This window comes from Neolamprologus brichardi, unplaced genomic scaffold (genome assembly GCF_056152115.1).
Source record: "Neolamprologus brichardi isolate AB-2024 unplaced genomic scaffold, ASM5615211v1 NODE_ptg000032l+_length_1147064_cov_1, whole genome shotgun sequence".
Taxonomy (NCBI): domain Eukaryota; kingdom Metazoa; phylum Chordata; class Actinopteri; order Cichliformes; family Cichlidae; genus Neolamprologus; species Neolamprologus brichardi.
Genome location: NW_028270039.1, coordinates 227,041 through 247,114, shown reverse-complemented (window position 1 = coordinate 247,114; position 20,074 = coordinate 227,041). Strand labels below are relative to the sequence as shown.

At 44.1% G+C, this 20,074-nt stretch overlaps 1 protein-coding gene across 1 annotated transcript in view; it reads right to left on the bottom strand.

Annotated features, from left to right (window-relative positions):
- pdzd8 (PDZ domain containing 8) overlaps positions 1–20,074 on the bottom strand; it is a 42,807-nt gene that overhangs the window by 9,799 nt on the left and 12,934 nt on the right. The window contains exons 2-3 of the mRNA XM_006807069.2: positions 19,434–19,559; positions 15,914–16,016 (exon numbers count right to left, since the gene is read on the bottom strand). Of these exons, the coding sequence (XP_006807132.2) occupies positions 15,914–16,016; positions 19,434–19,559 (229 nt within the window). The remainder of the gene's footprint in view (positions 1–15,913; positions 16,017–19,433; positions 19,560–20,074) is intronic.

The following is a 20,074-nucleotide window of genomic DNA, read 5'->3' as shown; positions in this document are numbered from 1 at the left end:
ATGTACATGAAAAAAACTACTCAAAAATAAATTATGAGCATTTATTAAATAATAATGCTCCATAAATAAAAGAAAACTATGTTGTTTTTGTGCATAACAAAAAGCTCACACCTGTGCAGTCAAAATGTAAACAAAGACGCTGAGCGTAATAACAAAGATTTCACAGCTGCTCTGTTCTTAACTTCTACTGCGTAAATCCGCTTCCTAACACCATCTCTGAACAGGTGCCAATTATGGCCCTTATACACACACAATACGGTAATATTACGTTGAAGCACAGTACGTATCACTCCGCGAGGCTCCTCGGTAGCCGTAATGCTCCAACAATCCATCAAGCGGTGCAGCTCCGTAGCTTAGCAAAGTTGTACTAAAACATTTTTGACAGATTGCTGAGCGCCGTGCAGCACAAAATCGGTTCGTGGTCATCAAGCACAACCAGAATTCATACAAAAGGTGCGCTGTCAACTTTTGAGAAAATGAAAGGATTCCAGGCTGTGCAGATGGCGTTAGCGTGGTCAGCTCGTTAGCGTGGCTAGCTCGTTAGCATGGCCAGCTTGTTAGCATGGTTAGCATGGTTAGCTCATTAGCGTGGTCAGCTCGTTAGCGTGGTCAGCTTGTTAGCGTGGCTAGCTCGTTAGCGTGGTCAGCTCGTTAGCGTGGCTAGCTCGTTAGCGTGGTCAGCTCGTTAGCGTGGCTAGCTCGTTAGCGTGGTCAGGTTGTTAGCGTGGTCAGCTCGTTAGCGTGGCTAGCTCGTTAGCGTGGTCAGGTTGTTAGCGTGGTCAGCTCGTTGACGCCGTCCAGCCCCATGCACGGGGCGATGCGCAGTAACTCTTGTCGCTGCCTGCGGGTGAAGCGATGGGGGAGGAGGGGGAGTTGTGTTCAGTTAAGGAGAGGCAAGGTTGAGTAACGTTGCGTAAAGACAAAAGTGGACGAAAGAGAGGCAAACTTGTGGCTCCACAACTATAATTATAACGTAACATAGACTATATCGATATAAAGGATATTGTCACATCTTATATCTCATATAAAAATATATCGATATTTTAAAACTCGATATATCGCCCAGCTCTAGAACAAACTGTGTCAGGATCAGCCTGATATTATTTATATCCCACGGTAACTTTACAGTATGGGGAGCTAACACCTCCAAAATATCAGGAGTAGTTAGTCATTACAAGAAGTGTTTGTGAACTAAAAATGAAGACTGTGGGATCCTGTTTGTCCTCTGGAGAGCCCAGCGCTGCTCCCGATGCATGGGAAGCTAATTCTGTCGGGGAGACCTACCCTGGCACTTGTGCAGGTGAAGCCAAATGCAGGATATGCTTCATCACATGTTCCAGTATTTGGCTTGGAAACATATTCGGCGATGCTTCATTTCTGCTTTGCTTTTTCTTTTCTTCTTCATACCGCGCCTCACAGTTCCACTTCATCTCTATAAATATAGAGTTGGGTGCATTGGTCAAACGCTCTGCTCCAGGTATACAGCAGCCAACCAAAAACACTTCACACAGGTAAATTGACTTCATTCGTTTTATGAGTACAAGCCATAAAACACAACCCTGTACCACCCTAACAATGCAACTCAGACTGGAGACGCCACAGGCATCGTCTGCAGGCCAGTTTCCTGACAACATACAGGAGCAGTAATGAAAGCCAGAGTCACTGCACATGAAGCCACATACGGCCCACGTTGATTTCATTTTCGATTAATTCATTTAAATGAAAAAACCTCTCTGTGTGATGAATATAAGAAATATTAACTGCATTTAGAGACTATGCACCGTATTGTGATAGATATGATGTTAAATGCCCTAAAATCAGGATATCAGAGTTTGGTCATACCCTACAGCCCTACTGTGGACATCAGACGCACCGTCACCGTTTCTGTGTCGTCTTTACTTTTCAACCCCAGAGACTGACGCCCTCAGTAAGTCGCTGCTCAGTATAGAAGCAGGCAGGTCGAGTCACTCACTGGACCAGAACACAACACTTGGTTAAGTCGCAAAAATTCTACTTAAAAACAAGCAACGCATTACAAATATGAATGGGCCAATTAGCCTGTCGCCTGAGGGCAGAGATGCTGGTGTAAGGGCTGAAGTAACCTTAGCTCTCAGCACAATTTAAAGCATCCATCCATGTAAATCGTTGATTTCAATAAAATTCTTGACAATTACGGGGTGAACAGAGTTCAATAAAAAGTAATATATGGATGCTTTCTCCTCTGACTTCTGATAGAAGGTATCTTCTGTAAATTTCAGAGTTTAATTGCTGTGCAGAGGTAGTTGCTCTGAGGGCTGAGCAGCAGTGTCTAAACCAACCTTGTTAACATCGACTAAGACAACAAGTAGCTCCCGGTTTCTTGTCTCTGAGCAGGAAAGACAAACAAAGAGCATCACAACCCTCAGATACATGTAAATGGAGCAATTCACCATCTATTCGAGCAAATCCTGCCTCTTTTATCTGCACTGCCACAGAGAACAAATGAAAGGTTAATATGTTCAAATGGCAGCTTTCACTGCTTTAAAGTCGTCTCCTTTACCTGCAGGACAGAAACCCAGACAAGTCTCACTTTGATCTTCTGAATAAAATACTCACTTTGATAAGACATTATTACACAATGGTGTATATCATAGGCCTTCTGCAACAAAGAGTCCATACAAATAAATTGGATTTTTTATTTTTATACAAGGCTACATTTTAAATTACAAAAGAGTCAAATGAAAACATGCTATGAGAGTAGGTTTCCATGCTTAGACAACAAATCCCTACTAAAGTATTTATATTTAGCTCATTAAATGTTATATGGATAAAATTAGAGAGCCCAAACTATAGAATAACTATATCCTAAAACACAGGGTGGCCGTAGCTCAGGTGGTAGAGCGGATCACCTACTCACATCTTCGATCCCAGGCTGCTCCAGTCTACATGCCAAAGATCCTTGGGAAAGATACTAACCCCATGTTGCTATCCAATGCGTCCATCGGAGCGTGAATGCAAGTATATGTTAGATAGGGCTGCCACAAACGATTATTTTGATAGTCGACTTGTCACCGATTATTTTTGCGATTAGTCGACTAATCAGATCATCATCCATTGGACATAAAACATACAGCTTATTGCAGCAGCAGCATCTGCTCTTATATAACTATCATTAGCTTACAGCTTTAAGTGTTTACGGTATGTGCTAACTAAAAATAAAGACAAGATGATAGTTTATTAAATTTTAATGAAATTTGCAGATTGTTTCGGTGAAGTTTAATAAACTCCTTGCTATCTAAAATATAACAGGACACCGGAGTAAATTCTCGAGCATCTCACACTTCTGATAATCAGCTGTCTGCTTGACGTTTATTCAGCTGTGTAAAAACTATAACTTTAATCTCAGCCAAACCGATTTACTCAGGAACAAATAAAATACTAAAAAAGCCAAACAATAACATTTTTAAGTTATCTAAGTGACTTATATATCATGTTTAACCTGAGTAGCGAAAGACGGCGGTGGGTTTGAAAACGATTAGCGGGAGTCCGGTGTTCTCACGGCTCTAGTTAGCCTAGCCCCCGGCTAGCTATCGAGCTAGTGGCTAACAGACGTCTCCGAAAACGTCGGAGCGCTTTTGAAAATATGTGGTGTCTTGATAAACTGAGCAGATATTTGAGGTTTACACAGCTACATTCTCGCCTGAAAATATGTTAAACGTTTATTTTGTGACCCAGAAAGAATAATAAGAGTAATATTAAAACTAACTAGCTGCCGCCATTGTTGACAACTGAGCTGGGCTGCGCTATGAATTCTGGGACAGCTTCTTCTTCTTCTTCGGGGTTTAACAGCAGCTGGCATCCTTGTACATGCAGTGCTGCCATCTTCTGTTTCAGTCCGTTATTACACTCTTAAATCCTACTACTTATTCCTGCGTCTTTTGGGATCTTACAAAGCTTCAAACGACGCGTCGACTATTAAATCAGTCGTCGACAATTTTGATAGTCGACGTAATCGTGGCAGCCCTAATGTTAGATAAAGTGCTTGTGTGAATGGGTACAATTGGGTGGATGCACCAGTTGTATAAAGCGCTTTGAGTGCTCAGTGACAGTAGAAAGCGTTATAAGAACCAGTCCATTTCAAAAGGTTCATGCAAAGCAAAGCTGCTACAAGCAGCCCATTCAAATGGTGGCCCAGGAGCAACGTCTGCCTGCGGCCCTGGCAGAAACAGCATAGTGTAGACGCAACACACCTAGTAGCCTCGCAATATTTGACCCACAGTGCACCATCTACTACACACAGATCGATGCTGATGGTTCCTAAAGATCACAACTTACAAAGGAACCACAATGACAAACAGCTTCCTGCAAAAGTGCAGAGTTTCCCTGCATCTAAAACCAGAGGCGTACTACCACGGCGAGGTCATGTGCAGCTCCGACAGCGCGTCCCGCTGTGTTTGCGAAGAAGATCCAGCGTTTGTCAGACTCTGAAACAGTGAAAGACTGCATGCTGGCCATGGTGGATGAGGGGATAAATGATGGAGATATATAAGTGAGCGTGACGTCTGCTATTAAAGACAGTTCAAATATTCATAGGGTTAAAACTGTGGCGTCAGACGTGTTTGAAATGCTGATAGATAACCTGAAGAAAACTGATGTAAAGTCTGAGGCAGTAGGCGAGTCCACAGACACAACTGATAACGCACAGTTGTGAACAGATGGTCGTGTTTTTCATGGCTTACTGCCGTTAGCGGGAGTTTGAGAAATGTTTGAGAAAATTTCAGCTTTTTCCGAGGACAGAGGTCTGGATATGAAGTATGCTTGTGACGGATGGAGCTCCACTCATGGCAGTGAAGTGAGCAGTTTGGCAGCACCGTGGTTGGTTGTTGCACCTCAAATGATAACCTCACACTGCATTGTGCATCAGACGGCGTTGTGTAAGTAAGCACAGAGCTCAAAACAGGCAGCGTGATTGGTTAAGGCGGAGCCTCCAGCACCACTTATTCCGCATGCTGCTCTCAGAAACGTCTGCTGAGCACCGTGACCTGCACAATGATGTCAGGTGGTGTCCAAAGGCTGGAGCGTTTCTGTGACCTCAAAGAGGAATCACAACTTTCCTCTGCAACAGCGGGCAAAAAAAAAGCAGAAACACACTTGAATCGCCTACAACAGCTTCATGGCCAGCGTCGGCTTTCTGAGCGACACATTCAAACACCTGAACGACCGCTTCAGCAGAAGGGGACTCATCGGTCAGAGCGAAGGAGGCGGTCCTTCCACTGACGAGGGGAAGTTCATTCTCGAACTTGTAGCCATGGCACAGGATCTTCACACTAACGGACCAGTGAAGTTCTGGACCGATGTCGATACACACCAGCATCTTAACGTTAAGAATGTAGCCGTCGTCAGTGTGTTTGGGTCAGCGTACACATGTGAATCAAGCTTTTCACTCAATGAAAAACAGCTCTCGTTGCTCACCGACTGACAACACGCTTCACCGCCGCCTCCGGATTGCCAAAACCAACCAAAACACAACCAAAACCAACCTACACACAACCAAAACAGAAAAAACCCAAAAAACTGTCAGTTGTCGCACTAATGATGTCCAGGTAACTGTAGCCTAGATATCAACATAATATGGACTGAAGCCATGCCTAATTACAAGTGCACAAAGCTGTGCTCTCAGTGTGCAGCAGTAAATGTTGCATTCATGTGTGTTACTGCTGTGGGTTTGTGCACTGATGGGGTTCATTGGTCTTTTTTAATTCTGTTGAATGCACTTTAACAAAATATCTATTTTATTTTGAAAGGGAATTATCAAAATGTTTTTTTTTTTTATGTCAAATATGAAGAAAAAAGTGTCAGCACTGCCACAGACCTTTACTATTGAAGAAACAAGGAGTTGCTGCTTTGGGCTGTCAGACTCTTTGAGATTTGACCTCTGCATTAAGTGTCATTTATATTGTGCAAATTCATAAGGATACTGAAAAGCTAAAAATTATTTGCTGATCCACTTTGAATATACAAAGTCTGAAAATTCAATCCAAAATAAAACAGAAAACCTGAGTCATGCAAACACTAAAGTGAAGGACGATATTTCTAAGGCTCTATAAGAAGAAACAGCCGGTTGCAGACATAATGGATAAGTTAGACTGAGGCTGTCGCCCAGCTGAACGTCTCTTTGGTCTCCAGCATGTCTGGGAGGGTGTGTGTGAGATGGAGATGTGGGGTTGAGCAAATCCTTTTCCTTGTCAGTGCACTGCTTGGTAATTTAATCTAATACCACATGTCAGATCGTTTTGTGTATGGTTATAGGGTACAAGTCGCTGCGAGGCAAGTACGCAGCAATTCCCTGCCACATCAAATTAGCAGCCCCGATGGTGACGAAGGTGGAGTGGGCCGAGGACCAGGCTGCACGGCCAATAGCTGCTCAGGTGTTTACGTGGGTACCTATTAGGGTTTTTAACTGTGACGCATATTCTGTAGTACGTGTTCTCAGACACACAGGCAAGTGGTAGGTTACAGTCTAAGGACGGCTAAACATGCTCTCTCTAAGATAAGGGCCTTAAATGAGCCTGTGGGGACTTTTTTAAAGGGTTAGCTGATGCACCAAGAGGTGCTTCGATGAAACTGGATTGTTTTCAAAGCATTTGTATGTGTGAACATTTAGTGAGAATATTTTAACCTCCTAGGACCTGCGTCCACATATGTGGACATCACATTTTGGGTTATTTAGACCAAAGGGCCTGATATCTACTTACGAGGACATTATCCTGCTACTGGTCTATTGAAATTTTAAACAAAGATCCTCATATGTGGCTCTTATTTTTCTTAGAAACAAAAATCGGGTTAAAAATAAAAAATAAAAAACTGGTAATTCTTTGTTTTTACATTCATCAGGTCCCTATTGACTATGTGCACGTTAGCATATGCTGCTTCCGGTGCGGAAACTCCTGTGGGGAGCTTTGTTTCCGGTGTCCTATTCGCGCCATGTTTACGGTCCAAAACAAGTTAAGCAAATGAATGAATCAAGCGGCGATTTACATTTCTATAGATGTCTCGGGCATTTACCCAATATATCTGTAAATGATGTTCATCGACTTGTCGATATTTTTCCCCGCGCCTCAGAGCAAAAGAGAAAAGGGATTCAAATGTTATATTTCTCAGCTGTCCCTCGTTTATCGCGGGTGTTATGTTCTAAAAATAACCAGCGACAGGTGAAATCAAGTAGCCAATTTTATTTTTTGATGGTGCTTAACGTTTGGTGGACATCGTGGACATACAGCACTGCACTTCAGAGTCACACTGCTAGCAGCGATGCAGCGATTCTGTACTGTACAGGAGAGACGGAGGAGATCGTCTGCAGCGATCAGGACACAATGTGACGTAAAAAAAAGCATGCAAACTTGCACTAAACAATCTGCGAAACAGCGAGGTGAAAGGTGAACCGTGTTATAGCGAGGGACCGCTGTAATTTTGAAGGTCAGTCACAACATACCCTTCGTACATACTAATGTATAGAAACCGTTACCAGCAATCGTTCACTTTTTGTGGCGTTTTTCACGGTTTGTTAACATGCTGTGTAGGTGTGTACTTGACTAGCTGATCTCGACATAACGGGGAAACATCTGGTTTGACTATTCTTCACCTGTAGTTTGAATGCTGAACATTTGCCTGTTTAAATCATGAGACCAGTCACTATACAGAGATGTTTCTGCTGCAGTTCTGCTTGTGTTGAGTGATGGAAACAACTGATCGATTTAAACTCTTTAAACGTCAAAGTTGATCATTAGATTTTTTATGACACAACAGCGGTGAGTGTTCCCACCTCCTGCTCTTTGTAACTTAACGCCATCTTTCCGTTTTCAGCATTGGAAACAAAGCTGTGTTCAAAGTTAAAATAATGTATCCCCTGATTCTGTTTCTGATTCAGCTGAAGGTGGTTCTTTATCCAGTCATGATTGGTCATTTTCTGGTCCACTCACCGCATCCACCAACCACACAACCTAAATAAACTGCAGGCTTTGCCCTGTTGTTTTGCACATATATGGTGTTGTATTGGGCAGATGATAATTTTTCTCCAGTCTTATGTGATCGCTGTGAACTTTAGTGATGTGCATGTGCCGGCGCCTCGATATGAATTTTCAAGTTGCCGTTTTTTTCATAGGAAGCCAGTTTCAAAAGCTTAAAGAACAAAGCAGTTGTTATGGAGACGGGGGAAACAAAAAGGTGTTTTGCCTCATTTGCACTTGTATGGGGAGAAACAGTGGTTTGGTCGCCCACGCAGTTTCTTTTTGTAGCACAGTCTTTGTCCTGGCATTGAAAAATAATGATCTATCAAGACTGCTACATCATGCTAGTTGAATAAATGACAACAAAATTCAAACCTACTCTGGCTCAGAAAGGATTAAGACACCACTTCCCTCATTATCAAACTGGCATTTCAGTCCTTCCTTTCCTTTAAGCGCCGATGCTGCCGCTGAACCGCTCTCCTCGCTCTGCTTCAAACGACCGCTCAAATGTCATTTTGCTCCTTGAATCTGCGAGGGCCAATCTGACCGACTGGCCACGTAACATTTACTGGTCATGTTTTTGCATTTGCACATTTTCTCACTTTCTGTCCACGAGCAAAAGAAGGAACAATCCTTGGTGTCCCTCGCTGCCGGCCTCTGAAAACAGCGACTTAAAGCTAGCGACGTCCACAAACACAGCGGTTTGGGGAGGAAGAGCACGATAAATATGTTTTATCTGGGTCTGCTGCATAAATGCACCCTACATAATATCATTTTTGGTAAGGAGAAGTAGAAACCATAAATGTACTTAGTGGTTACCATCGCTCTGAATAACACTTACACAGCAGAGGAGAAACAGACTAGCCTACGTCACAACAGTTGACATGTCTTTGTCGATGGATGCTGTTCCATACATCGACCCTCCGGACTGTTTGCAGTTATTCCAACATGAAGTGTGTGTAGGTTACACGCCGGCTCAGTCTAAACTAACGGTCACCGGTTTTGCAGATGCACGTATGCACAGGTAAAATCAGCCATGTCCTGATATTTCCCGCCGGCCGTGCTGATATGGGCTGTATCGTTTTAAATCAAACACATGCTGTTTCTCCTCGGTGAGCCAACCACTTAGAGCCAAATCTATGACATTTATGTGATTACATGGCAGGAAGGGAAAATGTCCCAACAGATAAATCCTTTTTTCCTACGTCATCAATTTACAGGCTTCAGATCCAAAAGGAGACCAAAGCATTCATTTAGACGACGTCTTTGTCACATGTCAAACTCTGTGTTTGGTGTTTCTGGTGAGGAACATGAATTATCTGTAGTGACGGCTGCCAATTTTAAGAGTCACTAACAGCTCATTTCAAAGACCTGCAGGATCAGAACAAAATCATTGTAAAGAGTAATATCAACACATCTGTAATATGGCTGCGGCTCTTTGTGTCATGCACATATTGACTGCTCTATTGAGTTTCTTGCAAGGTAAATGTATCAGTGGAAAAGCGATAAGTAACAAACAGCCTGTGAGACCAATCTCTCATGTCTTTAATCAGCCTCTGCAACATGCAGCTGTTGTCAAACAGAATTAGAACTGCCATTTAATTGAGATGTGGAGATGGTTGATGAATGCATCACCTGTGTGTGCGACAGATGTGACGGCTCCTTAGCTGCCCTTTGAATATCTAATGGCCGTGCATTTAGACACGGCACACAATCTTCTCCGGCCTTTGTGAGAAGAGAAAACATCATTACATCGTCTGGTTTCCAGATTTAAAGACCTGTACAAAGATACACGTGACAGCACCTGCAGAATAACCTGACAGTTATTTGGAGAATCTGACACAGTGGATCCTACGTAGCATTCACACGTTTACTGCACATCAACGAGCCACAGATCTGTTTATAATTCATCATCACAGCAGCACAAGAGGAACAACAAGACCCACAACAGCTGGAACCACAGAGGAGAGGACACACACACACACACAGACACACACACACACACACAGACACACACAGACACACACACACACACACACACACACACACACACACACACACAGACACACAGACACACACACACACACACACACACACACAGACACACACACACACACACAGCCTCCTGCTGAGCAGCTTAAAAAGAGTAAACATGATCTTGTGTTTATTAGTGAACAATAATAAATGTTGTGCGCTCACAGAGCCTGAGACACAAACAAATGATCTTGATGTTCACTGAACTCTTCTTCATGAACTCTGTTTACTTACGAATGATGTTTAAAGGTCAGTTCAAAAAGCTAAACTACTAGTTATCTTTGCACTGTCATCACTGGATGTAGCACAAAGTGCACATACAAAACTATAGGCAGGGTCCTCATCATGTACCTGAAGCTAGCAGGTGTGTGTAGTGTTTCACTACTTTTCTGAAGTTTAACGTTTTTAATCCTGTTAAGAAAGACAAAGTCTTTGAAAAGGTGTCACTGCATCCTTATGTTCTGATATAGACGCATCATTTGTACCCCAAAGACAATGCTGGATAGGAAGTGAAGTACTAGATGAGTCATTGTGTGTGTGTGTGTGTGTGTGTGTGTGTGTGTGTGTGTGTGTGTGTGTGTGTGTGTGTGTGTGTGTGTGTGTGTGTGTGTGTGTGTGTGTGTACTGCTCATCAACCTTTCATCAGGTGTCTGCAGCAGATTAAAGACACAAAGACAGCCACACTGGAACATCAAACAACCACTCTAATGGTGCAGGAGGTGAGAAAGGTGTGTGTGTGTGTAGTCAATATTCACGGTGAGTACTGACTGCAATGTGAGAAGCCTGAAACACAGACAGTGGAAGAGGATCAGATATTGTGTCCTGAGGAGCAGGTGACAGCTGCAGACGAGGCTCTCAAATGTTTTCGAGATGTGGAGCTGGGACGCTCCAGCAGTGCATTAGTGGGTAAACGAAGCATCTGTGAAGGCGACATGCTGAATGATATACACACAATGATATATACTGCTGCTTTGCAGCAATATGATGGCATACAGATGTAAGTATTGTTCATTTCAGCAGAGTCCCAGCACTGACCCGACTCTGCTGCAGACTTCAGGCAGAAAGTTTGATGTTTAAAGCTAAAGCTGTTGCTAAAACATGGAGTTTTTAATCTTAAACTACTACGCAGGGCTCATGTATGTGAGGCTGAACGAGGCACGCTGTATTAAAGCACTGTTTAAGAATCAGTCCATTTATAATGAGCCACACGGTCAGTAAAGGTCCGTGTTACAGTACATGAAGCCTGATCATGTTCACAGGAATCATTGGATCAGGGCTGCCTGCACACGTGTCATTGGTCAGCACTCCTGTTTCTGCTTCAGATTCAGGAAGCTTCATGATTGTGGGCGCTTGTCCACAGACAACATCACACACACACACCGACCGTGTAGATCAGCTGACGTGTGTTCATACACACATCGCATGTCTCTTTGGTCGAGCTGTCAGCAAGCATCAGCTGAGGCCCGGTGAGCAGGCCAGATGTACAAACACGCCCAACAGACACGAAGCCCACTGCCCCCCCCCTTCAGCTTTAGCACGAACACGCTTTGCATGCACACGTGTGTGTTTGTGACGCTACACTATACAGTTATTACATGTAATAAGCTCTATGACAACATCGCTGCTGTTAGTTTAAGTGATGAATAACCAATAAGTGGCAGTTTGTGAAACGATGAAGACAACGTAGCCGTGAGACGACCAGCCCGTCTGCTGTGAGCAGTGTTGGTCAAGTTACTTGAAAAAAGTAATCAGTAACTAATTACTGATTACTTCCCCAAAAAAGTAATCCCATTACTTTACTGATTACTTATTTTCAAAAGTAATTAATTACTTAGTTACTTTTTAAAAACACGATTTACAACCTGAATAGGTGATAAAGTGATAGATCTTTCAGCCCAATTCTACTTTTTCTACATAATCATCATACTAAATGTAATCAAATGGAAAAGTCTCTTTTTAAAACTTGTTTTATTAGTTTTAATCTTTTAACTTTATGCATCAAGCAAACATTTAATTATCTGCAACATTCTCTGACTGGAAGAAATTAGTTTAACATTTAAACCTATTTTCTGCACATTCCAGCACATAAAATAAAATATTGTTTTGTGTTTACACTCAGTCTTTCAAATAGATGCAAGTAAAACACAGCAGAAAATAAATAAAGTCAAAGACTAGCGGTCCTGTTGCTCTATTTTCACCTGTAAAGCAGGAGTGGGGTAGGCGGAGGGTTACCCTGGTGCAGGTGTGCAGCGGTCAGTGGAAGAATCCGCGAGTTTCTCTGTGAGTTTCCCATTACGTCGTAGCTACTCGGTGCTTGTTTGGAAGTTTAGGGGTTTTTTCGCTGTAAAAAGAAGTTTTCTTCCCACGCACAACGGACACTAATGTTTTTGTCACTTTTTATGGAATCAAACTCAAAGTAAGGTCAGTACTTCCACGCTTTAAACGCTGCACGCTCATACTCTCTCTGCACTCGATATATGATCCATTGTTGATCTGCACACAGCTGTTGTCACGAACGTCGCACTCGCTTACGTCACTGTCATGAGACATTCTCGCAAACAAATCACGATTTTAGTAACGCAGTAATGCAGCGTTCCTACGGGAAAGTAACGGTAATCTAATTACCATTTTTGCAATAGTAATCCCTTACTTTACTCATTACTTGAAAAAAGTAATCAGATTACAGTAACGCATTACAAGTAACGCGTTACTGCCCATCTCTGGCTGTGAGGGCATCTGAAGATATCTCAAACCCATTTTATGAGGAATCCTGTCGTCCTATTAAATCCACTTACAGCAAATATAAAAACAGGCGTCTGCAGCTTATAGCATGAAGCTAACCGTCAGTGACAGCAGGTTATAAACAGAATCCCCAGCAGCAGCACGCCTGCACGTCTCAGTTTGTACTAAACACTCGTGTCTCAGGTGTGGATGTGGACAGAGCTGCTTAACACAAACCATTAAACACTAAGAAGCACAGAGACAAACGTCACAGCTATCAGCACCAGTTCATCGTAACGCTGAATAAACCGTTTTCTGCAACTGAGAAGGAGACAAACAGAAATCTAATTAAACACTTTCTATTGTTTGCATGGACGAGGAAACACACATCATATAAGCATGTCACACAGACTGTGAGGGATCTGAACAGAGAAGGCCCCCCTATGTGACGGCAGACACAGAGCGGTGAATCGCAGCAGCTCACACTGGGCAAAATGAGGCATAAAAAGCTATTAACACAGGACAGGCAACGGTCATATCTGGCAATCGGCAGAGGGAAAGATGGCGGTTTGACCTTTTCCAGATGGTATAGCCTTTAATCCGTACTACAGAGTCCTGCTGGGGACATGCAGACTGGAGACGTCTGATAAATTAGGCTCAAATGCCACCGTGAATCTGCATTTGTATGTGTTCATTAACAAAAAAGGGACACGAGTGCTTTGAAGTGGGTCCACTTGGAGAGGCCTGTGCTCGTGGCGATGCTCGCCGGGCGTGGACCTGTTCGTGCAAGTCTACACTTCCCACTGAGCTGGAGTCACACAGCGCCTTCACTTTGTGCTTTCTGTGAAACTGCTCTAAACGCTATAAACAATGATTGCATCATGTGTCCGTTCCCTCATGCATCCATCCACGGTTACCCTTACTCAGGTCGGGTCACAGTGGGACTGGAACCCATCTCAACCAGTCTGAATGTGGAGCGTCAGTAACGTGAGGGATGTTATAAGGACAGCAGAGGTATTTGAAGCTAGTGCAGCACATGCAGGGAGACAGAGGCACTAACAACATGAGCACACAGTGAGATGTACGAGTGACAGATGGGGTCGAGGTGGGGGAGGCGTTACAACAGGGGTCTGCTCAGAGCCCCGTATGTTTGCAATGGTGATTGACAGGCTGACAGAACGAGCCACGCAGGAGTCTGTGATGTTTGCAGACGACACCATGATCTGCAGTGACCTTAGAGAGTGGGTGGAGGAGAGCCAGGAGAGGCTTTGGAGAAAAGATGAATGTATGAAACAGAACATGAACTACAGAGAGTGAAGGTGAGCACGTTTAAATATCGAGTCAAACACCTGAAGCAGTGGACAGAAAACAAGAGAGGTGAAGTAGTGAGTGCAGGAGAGTAGACCACGGGCTCCACGGGCTCGACGGCCACGGGCTCGACGGGCTCGACGGCCACGACGGCCACCGGGCTCGACGGGCTCGCGGCCACGGGGTCCAGCTGTGACAGAAAGATAGCAGAGTGAAGCAGAGTGAATGTGCAGGTTTACAAGATGGAGACCTGCTGTGATGTAGGGAGAGGCACGAACACAACTCAGAGCTGGCGGCGGCACAGTTGAAGACGGGAAGGTTTTGATTTGGTGCGAGCAGGAAGGACCAGATTAGAAACGAGTGCAGGACAAAGTTCAGCCTCATGCAGCTGTTCATGGAGGGACAGCGCACACAAACACTGGACAAAGAGTGTTGGATGGAGACCACAGAGCATTCATGGGTACAGTGAAGGCAGACATGAATGTGTGACAGGATGCTGCACTAGTGTGAGGCGGAAGCAGATGATCTGCTGTGGCGCCCCCTAAAGGCAGCAGCAGGAAAACAACATGTAACTGTCCTCTACAAAGCAGCTTTTTATTCCTTTGTTAATCTTTGAATCACTGATATTCAGATAGCAGCTGGTGTAGCACATTTCTGTTTGCTAGGCCTCGTCTTCACGTGTCCAAGCGTACACATTCAACCTGTTGATTGTGTTTGTGGCGCTGACGAGCTTCTGATGTAATCATCTGAGAAATAATGGCATACTCTTTTTACTGTTACTTATAACCATGAAGACACACGTCATGTTAGATCTCACAGAGAGACAAATAAAAAGCTAACGCTGAACCTCAGCGGTACAAACCTGACGCTCTGATCCTGTCGCGTAAACGCTGAATGAAAGAAACGCCTGGTGCTGATATTTTAATGCCCCCTGCTGGACGACAGTGCAACTCTCCCAAAGTCATTAAACACCACATGAGAAAACAGTACAGGCCAATTACTGTTCACCACAATAGAAATCATCTTTTGAGGCATCGCAAATGTCATCCAGGAGTGTGTGGCAGGTACACGGGCATCAGGCTGGAGCCAGAGCACAAATTAAGTCTGACATTTCCCTCTAAAAACGCTCATTAGTCACATCCAAACAAGCCGGATGTGATAACCGTAATATCTCTAAATTGCAGCAATTAGAAAAGGTTTGCCGCGGGGACCTGAACATTTTCTCTGCCCTGTAAAATGTCAACAATGGGACAATCTCATCAGCCGGCCGAAATCAAAATGAGCCTGCATTACTGTCACTATGACAAGGTGTCCAATAAGCAGCACCTGCTAAATAATCTGTGCATTACCGATCAGTCTAATGGAAAAGCGTCGTTCTGAAACTCAGCTGACGGATGTCTGGAAACCGTAACGCTCAGCAGTCACACTGGATTGTTACCAACGCAAATATAACTGCTTATGTGACCAGAAACCTGCAACGGTTCATCAAACGGCCTCGATGCAGCCGGCGGCGCTCATGTAGAGCTGTGCAGCAGCGCCCTCTCCTGGCTCGGATCAGGCACTGTTGATTTTCTAAAACGTTGATGAAAGACACCAGAGAAGCTCTGTGCGTTAGAAACGACCTCGACCTGTCCTGTCATTGGGAATAACCAGGACACGCGTCGTTTCTCAGTATTACACATCTGTGGTGTGATGAGTGGACTGGGTGGGCTGTTACTGACACCTGGTGAGAGTTTTATATCAACAGCATATGTAGAAAGTTCTGTGTTCAGTTTACTTTGACCCCTGTATGCATTACTGACATCACCGTCCTGTATTATAACATCATGTCTGACAGAAATGGAGACTAAACGAGCTTCCTTTACCTTTTTGATGGAGCTGCGAGCCTTCTCCTTCCACTGGTGGCTGCTCAGCTCCAGGGTGCAGTGGACGTAGGTTTCTCTGTCGTAGGAGCCCAGGATGAAGAGTCTGCAGAGCCCCGACAAAAACACAGACAGGAACTACATTCAGAGATCGCAGTGACGTCACATCTAAGTGTCTGAGTGTTGGTAGCTCACCACACTGGAAAAGAGTTTGGGCCAAATATGTAAAGAACCACACAACACGACATGTCTGAGTGTAGCGTTTACACATCGTGTCGCCTTAAAGTTCCTGAGCAAGCACTGCGTTGGACTGCTCGTGGGTCAGAGGTCAGCGTGCGGTCAGCACAGGTGAGCTGCAGGACAACGTGAAGGCTCATGTGATGTGCTTTACTGTCAGTCATGAGAACATTTACTGTAACATGTTATCATCAGCACAGGGACTTGTTGTTGATCAGTGCCGTGCAGTCCTGTGAGGAAGTTGATCTTAATCAAAGTTGAATCTAAATGGTTTCTGGTGCCAAACACAATGCAAAGCCATCCAATGGGCCAGACCGGCCCGCTGCAGGGGCTTCTGGGACGCCAGTGACTCGACTGGTTTAGATCAGACACATTTAAAAAGCAGGTTCAGACCTGCGTGTCAGTGGGAGTATGGTTGATTCGTGGTTTTATGTTTGAGAGCCAGTCACTCGTGTGTTTTAGCAAAACCAGCAAACACACAGGTCATCATCATCATCATCATCTGACTTCTCACCACCGACTGTAACCTGTAAACATTCCTACTCTACAAGCAGCTCCTCCCACCACAGTAAGCCTCTGTGTGAAAAGGACAGAGGGAATGGTAAATGGACTCATTCTCACAGAGCGCTCTATACAACAGGCCACATTCACTGTTAAGTACTCACTAACTAGCTTTCACACACATTCATATCAGAGAGCAACCTGGGGTTAACATGTTGCAATATTTGGCAGGCAGGCTGGGGAACCACCAACCTTTGCATCAGTACCTGCTCTGCCCCAGAGGAGAATCACTCTGTGGCTGTAAAGCAACTGTTACAAGTTTATACAAATCTTTGTGTCTTTAAAGTCTGTAACAAAATAAAACAGTTGAAGCAGAAAAATCACATCTTATGTTCCAGTAAACCAAGTCATCGAGAGCCTCTGCAGACCCAGTCTGGACTTAACAGACGCACAAACCAGTGGATGCTTAGCTCCACTGGACAGCTCTCTTAACCATCTGATATTCAGTCAGATGCACTTTGTAGTACAGAAAGGGACACTACATATTTAAAATGTGATTTAGTAATAAGATCCAGTCATTTGGTGGCCTGTGAAACACAAAGCATGAAAGAAACACACAAACATCGAGGACACGAGCTAACAAAGGACAGAGCTGTCAGTCAGAGCCAGCCGAGGCTAACGGCTCCAATATACACTACCAACCTTGGACAGAGGAGGGCGTGTTTGTCTCTGAAAGGAGACGCCTCTGTCCAACATCATGGACTAATGTACAAGCTGAAGTACACACAGGCCAAATATGACACCATAACAAGCAGGTGTAGTGCTTCCCTTTGGAATAACACATTCCCAGTGTGCACGCAGTGATGGTGGGTAGGGTGTAGGCCAACATAGCATTAAATGTATCGTTTTTATTTCGATAGCATAACATTATGTAGCTCTTTGATTACGTGACCTTAGCAAGTAGGGTCATCTGGAAAAAAAGAAAAACTCTTCTCTCCCACTTCCACGGGGTCACGCCGTGGACAGGTCGCCAGACTGTAGGGCTGCCACGATTACGTCGACTATTAAAATCGTCGACGACTGATTTAATAGTCGATGTGTCGTTTGAAGCTTTGTAAGATCCCAAAAGACGCAGGAATAAGTAGTAGGATTTAAGAGTGTAATAACGGACTGAAACAGAAGATGGCAGCACTGCATGTACAAGGATGCCAGCTGCCGTTAAACCCCGAAGAAGAAGAAGCTGTGTCCCAGAATTCATAGCGCAGCCCAGCTCAGTTTCCAACAATGGCGGCAGCTAGTTAGTTTTAATATTACTCTTATTATTCTTTCTGGGTCACAAAATAAACGTTTAACATATTTTCAGGCGAGAATGTAGCTGTGTAAACCTCAAATATCTGCTCAGTTTATCAAGACACCACATATTTTCAAAAGCGCTCCGACGTTTTCGGAGACGTCTGTTAGCCACTAGCTCGATAGCTAGCCGGGGGCTAGGCTAACTAGAGCCGTGAGAACACCGGACTCCCAGCTAATCGTTTTCAAACCCACCGCCGTCTTTCACTACTCAGGTTAAACATGATATATAAGTCACTTAGATAACTTAAAAATGTTATTGTTTGGCTTTTTTCAGTATTTTATTTGTTCCTGAGCAAATCGGTTTGGCTGAGATTAAAGTTATAGTTTTTACACAGCTGAATAAACGTCAAGCAGACAGCTGATTATCAGAAGTGTGAGATGCTGGAGAATTTACTCCGGTGTCCTGTTATATTTTAGATAGCAAGGAGTTTATTAAACTTCACCAAAACAATCTGCAAATGTCATTAAAATTTAATAAACTATCATCTTGTCTTTATTTTAAGTTAGCACATACCTTACACACTTAAAGCTGTAAGCTAATGATAGTTATATAAGAGCAGATGCTGCTGGTGCAATAAGCTGTAGTTTTACGTCCAATGGATGATGATCTGATTAGTCGACTAATCGCAAAAATAATCGGTGACTAGTCGACTATCAAAGTAATCGTTTGTGGCAGCCCTAACAGACTGTCACAGAAACAACCATTTAATCTAACCGCACTAAGGGCATGTCTTTGTATGGTGGGAGGATGCCGGAGAACCCCCGGGAAGAACCCCGTGGAGGTCATGCAAACTCCCCACAGAGTCCCAACAAATGGTGGATTCAAAGCCAGGAGGCAACTGCACCATCATGCTGCCATTGTTAAAGAGTCTGAAGATGCGAAGGCAGCTGCCACTGTAACAGAGATGATGCTATTCAGCACCAGCTACAGTACACACTCTACTGTGATAGCCTACAGTCAGGACTGAGTGCAGCCAGTAAGAGAACACTCACATGTGGCCTGGCACAGACTTTAGACAGAGTAACTGTCCAACATGATCTGATCCACACCTGTGGTGTCGTATTAAGGCTCTCTCAGACAACTATTAGCCCCACTATGTGCACGTCTTTAGACTGTGGGAGGAAGCCAAACATAGGGAGAACACCCCGGCCTGGTGGTGGACTCAAACTCAGGCTCCAGCACTAATCACGGCTCCACCCTGCTCCCCTTTTTAATAATCAAAATCATAAAATCAGCTAAAGATTTTAATGCAGGCTGGTGTTACTAACATGACACGAATGGCCACGTTGAAAGTTACCAACATGTATTTAAGTTCTGCTGTGATTCATTTCCTGTCTTAGTATTTTAATGTACTTTTGTACAGGGACCCAGTTATACAACTATAGATGAAAGTTGCTGTGTGACAAGCTACAAACAGATGAAGCGTCTCACCTGCTGCATTCAATGAGGCTGACTTTGAGCCGTCCTTCTACCAGCCGGCTGTCGTGCACTGACAGATCCAGATCACAGGCTGAGCCGTGCAGAGGCTGCACTTGGAAAGGAAAGAAGGGCTTGTACCTGGAACAAAGACAGCACACGTTCAGTTAGCTGCATCCTGACAGAGGACACACATTCACATCCTCCTTAAACGTGAACTTTAATGGGTTAAAGTAGTGCATGTTTCAGCTTCCACTCAGTGAACAGAGAATGCTCTTTCTGCTCGTTCATATCGTTATGACAGGAACAACGAGACTTTAGTGTGACACCAGTTATGATACAGCGTTGGGCTAAGCTGATTGGTAATACTTGTTAGAAGTCTGTGCACATCTGGGAGGGGCTGTGCAAAGACAAACGAGCAGATGTTCAGCGTGTGCACCACCGCAGGCTTCCTGTCCTCGACTCGTACTCCAACGTGGACAATCGGTGCGCAGGCCTGCTGTAGCTCACACATAAATATGTATCAGGGATTTTTGTACCATACTGTGTTTTTAAATTGTAACAAAATGTAGAAACAACACGAGTAATGACAATGACATCTGGTTGTAAATATCAGCACCTGTTTTGGCCTCTGCAGACACACAAACAAGGCTCTG